At 27.9% G+C, this 12683-nt stretch overlaps 1 protein-coding gene across 1 annotated transcript; it reads left to right on the top strand.

The window, feature by feature from the left end:
* Positions 1–6023: 6023 nt before the first annotated feature.
* Positions 6024–11628, top strand: LOC112685583 (ATP synthase subunit gamma, mitochondrial). The gene is made up of 6 exons (XM_025557516.1): positions 6024–6061; positions 6231–6414; positions 6509–6717; positions 10782–10919; positions 11003–11223; positions 11306–11628. The coding sequence occupies exons 1-6, from the start codon at positions 6024–6026 to the stop codon at positions 11407–11409; spliced, it is 894 nt and encodes a 297-aa protein (XP_025413301.1). The 3' UTR covers positions 11410–11628.
* Positions 11629–12683: the final 1055 nt, after the last annotated feature.

Genomic DNA, 12683 nt, shown 5'->3' with positions numbered 1-12683 from the left:
TGTGAACATTTCTTTTTCAAAGAATCAAAAAACATAAAATAATATGTCATCCCATTACATTCTATCCAAAAATAATGTATGAATACATTTAAAAATAGATGCTCTAAAAAATGTACTATTCTAAATAATATAGTTGTATAACATCGCTGGCATCCGCTCTACAATTCCGAACTGAAGATTTACTTCATGAACTGCAAGTCCGCAACACCTTCGGTCGTTTGCGACGAGTCGATACATTATGAAATTACTTCGAACCCTTCTCTCCGAATGATAATCCCGGTTAGGTACCGGTCTCCACGCTTTTGCGGTTCCGACGCGCGCCGCCGGTTTCGTGCCGACAAGCACGGAATAATATATTCGACACCAGGCGTATCCCAGGCCCGTTACCAACATAGATTATTGTGCACACCGCCGATCGATTTCGCGCCCAAATCTCGCCTAACCTCCCTTCCTTTGTCCTGTGAATGAACAAAGAGTAATCTGTGCGCGATTTAATCTCGCAAATCGTTGGCCTCGTTCACCACCTGGATCAAGTTGAAAACGGATGATAAATAATTATTAATTAACATACACCATGTTATTACCATAATTAATACCAACATCTTGCTGTTGATGTTCTAAAAATAATAATAAATATCAACATTAATGTATACCTACGTGTTATTATTTTTATCGGGATCTATGGATCGACGGCGTTTTAAAATCACAAAAACCGTTAATAACGCCCGTGACGTGACTAAATGCGTTTGTACACGTGCGTTGTATAATGTGAACGGCTTTACAATATTGGTTTTTTTTTTTTATTGGGTCTAGATAGTTTCTTGCCATATTGCGTTGGCTCGAGTAAAGAGGTTATTTTTTTTTCGATTTTCTCTATAAATATTCCAAGCCAAAAGATAAAATATTAAATTGCATTAAATGGGTTTCCGTATGAATTTGTTTTTTAAAATATAATTTATTTGAAATTAAAACATTTTGAAATGTCATCGATGGAGAATTACGAGTAAGTGGTATTAAAAACATAAAATAGTTTTATTAAATACATTTGTCTACACAACGGTTGTTTATTAATTTAAACCGCCATTTTTTTTTAATGCGAATTTAATATGAGTTCATTTATAAACGACGACCTAGTTTTAATTAAAAATGTTTTCTTGGTACAAGTGCGTGGTTTTATTTGTCAATATTTGTGAAATAACTAGTCTATAACTTAATTTAAATGAACATTTGATTTCTTATCTTTATTTTCGGCTTCTCGAAAATAAATGAACATACTATAATAAGCATAACGGTCTTTATTAAATACAATTTAGAAATATAGTTATAAAACTGAAATAATAATAATTAATTTAAAATATATGAAATAAGTACAGGAGGGCACATACATTTTAATTAAACAAAAATTATCGATCAAATAACAAAGACGAGTATAGTTTAAATATTTAATATTTTCATAAAATCAGAATTGAGAACAGTCGAGCACTCGAGCCATAATAACTCGAATTACACTTTTGGCCCTTCAAATGTATATAAATTGATCTTGATAGCTCGAATTTTATATTACTTCCCGTTCCATACGAGTTGTTGCAACTCGAGTACTGTGAATATACACATTTATATACTACACGTAGTGTTATAATCTTAAGTCTCTGTATTTAATTTTTTTCATGATTTTCAAGGAATAAGTATTATTAAAAAGTTAATGATTTTTTTTTTATCTAAACACTGATTAATTGCTATAATTAATTTATTAGTAAATTTTTGTTTTTGAAATTTTTAACTATTTTCACGTATACTCATCTATATATTCAGATATCCTTGTGTAAATGAAAAAGAACAAAGCCATATCATTTCCTAATTAGTATTTATTATTGTTAATTAATAACTGATACCTAGTTTATTAAATCCAATTAAAATTATTTCATAGGAGGATATGTGCATGGTATTGGAATACTTATATTAGAGATACTTATATAGAGTGCGGATTTGTATGTATTTACATATTTGTCATGAATGATGGTAATCGAATAATTCTTTTATATAAATATGTTTCAGGGCTATCTAAGTTTTTTAAGCTATGGTTGATACTATATATTTTTACATATCTGAGGTTATTTACACATTTATACTTTAATTACATTTGTTGTTTAACATTTCCTTATTTTGAAAAAATTTCGTCGTCGCCGTTAAATTTGTTTAAAAATATACAGTCGTACATCACGACTCTTTAGTATGTATGCACCATTAACATTAAATTAGATTATGGTATTAAATGACTGTGCTAATATGTACTAATAATATAATAATATGTACTAATATGTACAATGCACATATTATATACCTATTATAGTCATAAGCGCAACTAGGGAGGCGCAAGAGGGTTTCTAGTACCACTGATTTCAAATTTAACACTGCTGTTTTTTTGTCTAGACCAATATAATCTACAATAAATACAGTGATATACCATTCAATTTTATTTTCAGCAATTTCAGCACCTCCAGTATTCGGGCTCTATTAGCGCCCATCACTCACTTGTGTACTTTGGCTACAAACAGCTGAATATTACTGCATACATTGTAATACCATTGAGAATGTAATTTCAAAACTTGAAGTGAATGCCGTTTCAGTAGAAAATGCCCAAAATTTGATTAGAAGTACATTGTTGAAAAATAATTTAGTTTACACATACTCCAATACCAAATTCCTTGCTAATTCTATCATAAAACTTGAGTCTCAAAATTTGTCTCTTAATGATAGTCTCGATATTGTCAATAATACTGTGAGAAAATTAAAGGAAGCCCCAGGGAAGGTCGGCATAAAAATCAAGAAAAAGGTTAAACAAGTACTAAGCAAAAATTGTGGCTTGAAGACAATTAAAGCAATTGCAAATGTTTACAATAGCAGCAATACACAAACTTGCCATGATTTCAGTTCTGCTGAACTAGGAGCTTGTAAATTTGCACCGTTAACTTCAGATGACTTGGAAAGGTCCTTTAGTCGCTACAAAAACGTATTGCGCCCCATTAGACATCGATTTATTTTTTAAAATCTAGAAATGTACATTGTTTCCTATTGTTTTGTTGATGACGAGGATACTTTATTTCAATAAATGCAGTTGGTAAGTATACATAGGCGTAGCCAGATCAATTCTTCGGGGGGAGGAGGGGACAAATCGAGTTATATGGGGGGGGGATAGAAAAAAACCTATATTATAACTACCTTATTTAATTTATTTTTACTAATAAATTACAATGTTTTTAAATTAACGATCACCGCTATAGCCAATTCACATTTGAATTATCACTTATAGGTTTATTCTTTTTTTCTAATATATCAATCAATTTGAAAATCGCTGTCTTCCGATAAAAATAATAGGGGGGTAACGTTTGGGTCTAGAGCAGAGTCTAGGGAGATAATTCCTTCTTTTGCCCCTCCCATGGATACTGTCCTGAGCAAATAATTTAATATATAGTTTAATAATAAGAATCCTACGTATAGTTTAAATGTATTATGTACCTATAGCTTAAATTTTTTATTAATAATTAATTTTTTTTTTACATATCAACCGCGCCTGATTAAGGAGTTTGTCGTTAGTAGGCTCGGGTTGATTTAGTGCTCCTACGATGTATTCGGAAAGAGAAGGTTCCCGGAGGAGGTCCCTAAAAATTATATAAACATCGGACTTTTAGTGTTTCAATATTTCATAATCAATATAATATTAATACAAAAGATAAAAACATCTTCAAATTTATAATTTGTCAAATATGAAAAAAAAGGATCTTAATTTTACAATTTGCGCCAAACATTGATTCAAATCCTTTATAAAAAGTTTTACTTTCTTGATTTCGATGACGCAAAGTATTCTACCATTTAATCGAAAGAATTGTTTTTTTATAAACTCACTTTCATTAACTAACGATATTACAGGACTATTTATTATGTTTATATACCTAGTTGTAATAAAACTTTATCGAAAACATTTAATTATTATATTATAATTATCATTATTACATTTAATTTTTTATTGTATTTTCCCTCATAATCCGTACAAGAATAACATGATTATATTTTTATAATAATGTTGCGTACCGAATACTGATACTTTTGGACAGTTGAAATAACAAAACTATCTAATTTAATTTATTTTTAAAGTATGTATTATTCAATCACGGCTTCTATGTTCATAAAAAAATTATTATTTTGCACCCCCAAATTAACATTGACCGATTTGCACCCTAGGCTGTAGCCAACCCAGCCTATTGGTTAATCAGGTACTGCATATTATTTTAATTTTAAAATTTTTATTTTTTAAGTTTATTTTAAATTTACATTATTTTATTAATAATTAAAATAAATAATGTAATAATAAAATAAAATAAAAATTGAAGTTGAAATTAAAATTAAAATTTATCTATATCTCAGTTAAAATACCTCTAGTTATGTTAAAAGCGAATTATTACATTTATTTTGATAATTTATAATGTAATAAATATTAATTATTTTTAAATGTGTCGCTATCTAAAATATTTTATAACTGTATTTGTTTTTATTTCTTTTTGAATTCGAGATATAAAAGGTGTACTACACGTAAATTATTATTTGTACGGCCATCGGTCAATCGTTTTTCAAATGCGATGGTGATTTGTTGCTCTTTTCGAAAGGTGTATTGTGTACAAGTTCACCCTAATTTATATTCTATTCAGTATTCATGAGTTTTGTATCAATTTAGGAAAGCAAACATAACAAGCGGGTCGATAGTTTTCTAAACTTTCGCTATACGCGCCTAAAAACCTTAACTAATTTAGTTTCATCTCAACTAAAATGTTGCTGTGTGATATGTTTGAATAATTGAATATTTTAAATCAGACGAAAATAAAGAAATAAAGTTTTACACAACAATTGTCAAGCATGCAGAACGCAGACTTGGGGTTTATACTGTGTTCCGATTGTAAAAAGGGTTGCAAATCTAAGGTTTGAGTTAGCTATACAGTGGTTGCTCGTCCGAAGTTCCCGGAACCTCTGTCGGATACGACATTGACAGAGCAAAACGACTGAGGACGAACACTCGGGTCCGAGAAGCACAGCCTTGAACGGACGTCACCCGTTTTGTTATACGTTCCGTAGAGAGTACTTTGTGGGACGCATGATAAAAGTGCCCGTTGGGCAGATACGAAAATCCGAGTGACATAAAACTACGTAGGCAGCGTCGGGTCTACACGACGGTCGTAAAAGTCATAATTGCATTTCGAAGCACGGACCGGATGGCGGCGGAACGGTGCACGGATAATAAATCAACGACAAGTCCTGGGCAGGGCGAAAACGACACGTCCTACGAACGAAGAAACGTAAAAAACAATGGCTTGGTATACGGCGTAATGATTAATTTCGTCTCGTCTCCGAAACTCGTACTGTGCGCCATGGCGTAAGAAGCGTGCTGGCACGTTATTGTTAGGCGTGTGGTGGCAGGAGGGAGGAAGGGAGGGATAGAAGTTCGAAACATGCAAATATTTGAACGGCGAAACCGGAGAGCGCCTACCGCGTATTGATCGTAAGAGGTTTTAAAAGACCCGTCGGAATCCGTCACGCCAGCAATCGGAGGTGTGCGACGTTTCGCGATTTTCAAATATTATTTTTCTTCAGCCCGTTCCCGCTGGTTCGGTTTCGCACATCCGACGGAGCTGCTGCCAGTGGAGGACGTGACGAGCGCTGTCCTATTCACCTCCACCGGTCGATGCGCATCGGTAGCGAACGGTGGCACCACGGCAATCATGCGTGTCCTCGGAAAACAGCTGTCCGACTGCGGTTACGCCTGATGTTGATAACTGCAAACGCGTTGATAACATTTTCCATCCGAAGTACCCTTTATTTGACCCCGCCGACCCGTATTCTACCGTATCGTCGTTTTCGTTTACAGCCGCACTCGCCAAGCCACAACGTTGTTGTCCTCTTATTGTCGATCTCCTTGTCACCATTCTCAATCATTTTTGATCCGTTTTGTTTCCCAATTAAAATAATACTCCAAAATGATGATGTTCACGAAACCCACGATGGTTGTTTGCCTGTAAGTATAACGCACGACGGCCGACGATTATGGTCTCGGACGGATATCTTTTTTCTTCTTCATGGAGTTCCGTCCATCTGCAATGACCGACTCACGGGTTCCGGTCGCGGCCGCACGTCCATATATACCGCGTGATTATCACGTTTTTCGTTATTTTCGTTGTTCGCAGGAAAGGCGCCTTTACCGGTCAACAAAACCGTTCCATGGCCACGCTGAAACAGATTCAGATGCGTCTCAAGTCAGTGACGAACATCCAGAAAATCACCCAGTCCATGAAGATGGTGTCCGCTGCTAAGTACGCGCGTGCCGAACGTGAACTGCGTCAAGCCCGTCCGTATGGTGAGGGCGTTAAGGTATGCTGTCTGACCAACATAGATGTTTGGTATTGCACTTGTTATGGTAACAAGCTTGTATTTGATTGTTTGTGTGCGTGTAATACTTTTCTAGGCCTTTTTCGAGAAATCTGGTGCTACCGAAACATTAGAAGGAGCTGTTGAAAACAAGTTGATAGTAGCCATTACATCTGACCGTGGTCTCTGTGGTGCTGTTCACACTAATGTAGCTAAGACCATCCGTAATGAATTGAGTCTTGAAGCACCAGACGCTGGAACTAAAGTATTTTGTGTTGGCGACAAGTCTCGAGCACTTCTGCAGAGGTATAAATATATTAAAACACATTTATCTGTTACAATATTTTTTATGCATTATTAGTTGCTCTTAAAACCTAAATATTTTCCCTACTGTATTATTCAAATACATTTAGTATATTATGAATATCTACTTATAAATACCATATACAAGTGTTAAGATTATTTCTAAAATTAGTACTTTTAATTTTAGTTATATAAATATATGTAACATAATATATGATATTATAATATAATATATTAAAGTATATTAGAAAGTTATAAAAAATTAAAAAATTCCCTATTAATATTATATATATAATATACAATATATACTTAATACTTCATACTATATAATATATTATATGTATACTACTTAGGCATCTTGATATTACAGAAACTTCTAATTATATTTTGTTAAATAAATTTATAAAAATAAATGTGATAGTTATTCACTAAGACTTAAATACAGTTTTTAATTAATTCTTATAATTCAATTGAAATGTAGAGTAAATATTTGTATAAAAATAATCATAAATTAAATTCTGTATTTTAATTTAGTAACTCTTAGATTAGATTAGATCAAGGCTGGGCAAGTTAACAATTTTTTAACTCATTATATTAAAATAATAATATTAAGTTAAATTAAAAGTTACTTATATTTTTCGTTAACTCGTCAAGTTAAAAGTTAACTTTGAAAAAAAGTAACTTAATTTAAAGTTAAGTTTACTTTACTATAATACATTACTTTGTATTATATTTTTAGATAAAAATAAAACAAATGTTAAACCTTTAATAAATATCAAAAAAAAATTACATATTTTGTATAAGCTTTAAATTTTTCGTACAACAAATTTAAATACCTATTATAGAATATAAAAATAACAGTACATTTAAAATAATTAATTATATTTATAGAAATTGTCTTTATAAACTTATGAATTATTATATTATGCAATTATTTGAAGTTTACCAATTTTGTACTTCCACTGTTGCTAAACGTGGTAAATAATAAAAAAATTGAGTTATGACTACAGCAATTATCGTTGAAAGTCACCACATATCATTTAGGTAACATAAATAAGATAATCAATAATCTCATTTATGTGGCTATATAGCTATATATATTTATGATAGCATATATGTGTAAATAGATATGAACGTGATGTGAACAAAATACATGCTAGTTGAATAATGAAATAATATTGGAAATTATACCACAGTTATTTTGTGATTAATCCCCCCTCCCACCATTGGCACTCGCTCTCATGGTATTTACAGAATATTCTTAGGATTTCCATGGGTCTATAGTGTTTATACAATAACAATGTTATAAAAATATAATGATAAAATATAGGCTATATAATGACTAGGGAACGGATTTATATGTAATAAAAATACAGAAATATTTACATATATATGTAAGTATAATTTATAAAATATGTGCTAAAAACATCCAAATATGTGGGGAGAAAAAAGTGATTATTATTATTAAATTATCAAAATGATTTGTTGCATTGAATTATTACAATATCTTTTAAATTATCAAATGTTAAATGTCGCCTATTAGGTATCAAAATATTTTTAAAACGGCGAAATTATCGTTTCATATCAACCGATGTATAAAAGCATATTTCAAGTGCGTATTATCAGAAGGCGATAATTCCAGATTTTTAGAAGGGTGTCTGCCACTCATTATGTCATTGATTGTTTTAAAATCAATATTGCCTGGAATTTTTTTCTGTAACAGCATGAATTTTCTTTTTTACAACATCTATTGGTCCGCTTACGAGTTTTAATCGCTGATTCAACAATTTGCATACTATCATTTGGGGACATATTTTTTATTAATAATTTTGTTAAATTATTTTTAATTAAAATTAAATTATTTTCAATGTTTTCTTTAGCATAATATTTTGAGTTTTTCCAATAGCGATAGAAGTTTCTGGATCTAATTTTGAAATAATTTCTTGTATTTTCATACGAAGAAGACGTATGAACGATGAAATGATAAAAATATGTTTAAAAATATTTAAAAATTAGTGAAATATGTAAAAATATGTAATTATACCAAAATATGTAAAAATATGTAAAATAAAAGTATCATCATTTTAATAGGAATGATTTAAATCATAAACATTTCTTATCAAATCTTAAATATCTCGTTTTAATAAAAATATGTATTTACATATAAATCCGTTCCCTAATAATGACTATTAAAGTTATTTTGCATATTATTTTCATCTAGAGGAAATTCATATTAAAATAGTAAATTATAAATATACTAAAAACCTCATTTAATAATTTGCATTATCCTCTGCAATAAAATTAACTTAATTTAGATACTTTTAAATAAAATTAACTTAAAGTTAACACGTTGATCTTTAAAAAAAAGTAACTTATTAAGTTAAAAGTTAATTTTTAAATAAAGTAATGAGTTAATTAACTTAATTTTAACTTTTAACTCGTTAATGCCCAGCCTTGGATTAGATAATAATTAATATGTAATTAAAAACATGTACTTTCATCTAGCTTTAAATTTATAAATTAAATTTAGAAAAATTATTTTCATATAATCTATTCATCGATTTCTTAAATATTACAAAATATTTACTTAATAAATCAAATTTTTTTTTACATATTTTCTATATCTAAGTGTAATTATTATAAAGCATTAACACTTATTTGATCAGTACAATACATTTTATATAATTTTAATTTTTAGTGTTTAATATTTTTATATTTATATTTATTTATTTTCTATGATAATTGTTTTAATTCTTTAATCTATAAAAAAGTCTTATTATTTTGTATTCCGTTAAAATGTTAACCAAATTACTTAAAAATACATTAAGTTATTTATAATGAAAAAAAACATGTATATAATAAAATACATGCTGCTTAATTATTTTTATACCGATAAATTATTCAATAAAAACTAACATAAACTACAATAATTTATAAATATTGTTATAAAGTTATAACTAAGGACTATTATGAGTAGAGACTGGATTTGTATGCGCTTAAAACCTTAGAAATAAGATGTTTTTATGCTCTATAATTTCATCAAAATATTCTTTTTTATGCTCTAAAAACATTTGTGTATCAGTTCATGGGTACATGAATCATCCAAAAAACTTATCCAAATGGAGCTGCATACTCTCAGTAAAAATATGTAAAAACATAAAAATCCGGTCTATAATTATGAGTCATTATTAAAAAAAAAATGTTACATATACCTATAAAATAGATATTTAAAAAAGTGTTTTTTGTTAATATCTATCTTAAATTAATGATTGGTATAATACTTAATAACTGCTAGGTATAGATAAATGTATTATTTTCTTATTGTCAACTGATGTATAATAGAATGTCTAATATCAACTAAATTGAACTAATAGAAGGTTACCATCTTAGTATTATACTTCATAAAATGCTTCAATAATTATTTTCTTCGATTATTCATTGATTCTTAACTGTACATTTAGTAGTTTTCATTGAGTATAATTTGATAATTATTAAAATATATTTAGTTTTTATTGAAAATTCCTGTAAAATATCATTACCTAATTACTTTTTGTAAAATTACACTTATTATTAATTAACTTATTTTATAAAGTATAAATTAAAAGTATCACTTTGAACTATAGTTTTTAATTTAATTTATTTAAATAATGTAAAATAATGGACTAGTAAAAATAATATTGTTTAAAGTATTATTTTCAATAGTGTCATATTTTAATTATTTTCTTTTTCTTTAGTTTTATATTTTAGTTTATTATTAATATGATAATAATATATAAATTTAAGAAAATTAGCTCATCAAATAGAAAATTCATGTTTTAATTATAAAATTGTATTTTCTATAAATGTAGAAATGTGTAATGATTTTATAACAATATTAAAATAGTTATCCAATTCAAAATGTATTTAATGTGAGTAAAAATCTTTGTGATCAATTCAAATTAATTTCATTTTATATAATACAATTGAAATAATATATATAAATAGTTAAATTCAGTGTTTGTTTAATTTTGACTTATATAAGTTATGTTTTTACATACTAAAGATCTAATTATTATTTATTTTTTTAGACTTTATTCTGATAATATTGCTGTAGTTGCTAACGAAGTTGGTCGCAAACCACCCACATTTTTGGATGCATCTAAAGTAGCTAATCAATTGGTTCAGTTAGATTACAACAGTGGAAAAATTATTTACAATAGATTCAAGTATTTTTTATCATTGTTAAATTATTAAATTATATTTGTTTATACATATTTTTTTCTTAATTATGAATTATATTTTGTTAAAGGTCTGTGGTATCTTATCAAACTGAAGAAGTTCCATTGTTGAGTGTAAAAACCATGTTAGCTGCTCCAAAATTGCAGACCTATGACAGTATTGATGAAAGTGTTATGGAATCATACCAGGAATTTACAGTAGCTGCTTTATTATACTACACAATGAAACAATCAGCCTGCAGTGAACAATCTTCAAGGATGACAGCTATGGACAATGCTAGCAAGAACGCCGGTAATTAAAATGATTAATCATAAAAATGCCAAAATGATTTAGTTGACTCTATAACATAATATGTTTTAATTATTTTATTTAGGTGAAATGATTGGCAAGCTCACTTTGACATTCAATCGTACAAGACAGGCTGTGATTACCAGAGAATTGATTGAAATTATTTCTGGAGCAGCAGCTTTAGAGTAGAATTCCAAATTATTGTTAAATTATCCAAGCATCGTAATTATTATAGAGATTGAGGGTAACAATAGTTGCCCAACTGAGTATCACTACATTGAACAATATTTAATAATGATTTCTTTATACATTTTCTTTTCAATTTAGGTTTCATATTTATACATTTGTGAAAAAAAATTATAAAAACAAACAATAAAGCGATCAGTGATATTTATCAATGAGTAGAAATTTTTGTGTAAATTATTTGGTTGTGTTTAATCTTAAATTTCATAGAAAACTAAATGTTATGAACTATTGTGGAGCAATATTGAAATATGTTATACTAAGTTCAGTTTAAGGAAATTTAAATTTTATGGGAGATCCAGGTAAAAGGATTATATAATTTGGGATAAAAAAAGTATTTTAAACTACTTGACACATAAGCTGTTTCATATTTCTACTGTTAAAATTTTTGTTTATACTTTTTTAAGTGTAGGGTTAAATAAATATAAAATAAACTAGAACATGTAAAACTAAACATTAAAAGTAAATTAGAATATAGGAAATAAAATAATTTTTTATTATAATTAAAATAAGATTTTTAATAATTATTATGAAAAATATAATATATATATTATATTCTTTATTTTAATATTAAGTAATAATATACTTATAGTGTCTAGTTGTCTTCTAGGTTGTTTTATAATAAATTTTTATTAATATGTTAGATATCTGTTACTCAATTAATTCACTAGGATAAAACTAGTAGCAATAGCACTGATTATATACATTAAGCATATGCTATACTGATTTAATTATAATGAACAGTAAATCATTGTAAATAAATTTATTTAAAAAGAAAATACTGAAATTGCTGTTTTACTGGTAATATATATATATATATACTATTAGGTTATAAAAAATAATTTCATCAATTTTTAATATGCTGCAGTTTTTTTGTTAACCATATTTTTATTTGAATTTAAAAAGTAAATAATACTTGATCATTAACTCTCTTATGTTTATATTGATAAATGGATATTTAATTAAACTTATAGTATAAGTAAATTGTAATTTGATAAAAATTCAAATAATGGTGCTCAAAAATTGTTGACTCATTATTATACTTAATTTAAAGAAAAAAAAACCAAATACTCTGAGAAACTATTTATTTATATATTAAATATTTATAGTTTTCTCAGTAAAACAAGTAACTTAATACTTATAACACTTTATAATAAAATACTATTTAATACATAAGACTAAAATGAAATTTTGTTTTAATTAAATTAATTTAAAAAATA

Source organism: Sipha flava, unplaced genomic scaffold, assembly GCF_003268045.1.
Source record: "Sipha flava isolate LNK unplaced genomic scaffold, YSA_version1 282_pilon_pilon, whole genome shotgun sequence".
NCBI lineage: Eukaryota > Metazoa > Arthropoda > Insecta > Hemiptera > Aphididae > Sipha > Sipha flava.
The sequence above is the reverse complement of the archived record's forward strand: the minus strand, read 5'-3'. Positions and strand labels throughout refer to the sequence as shown.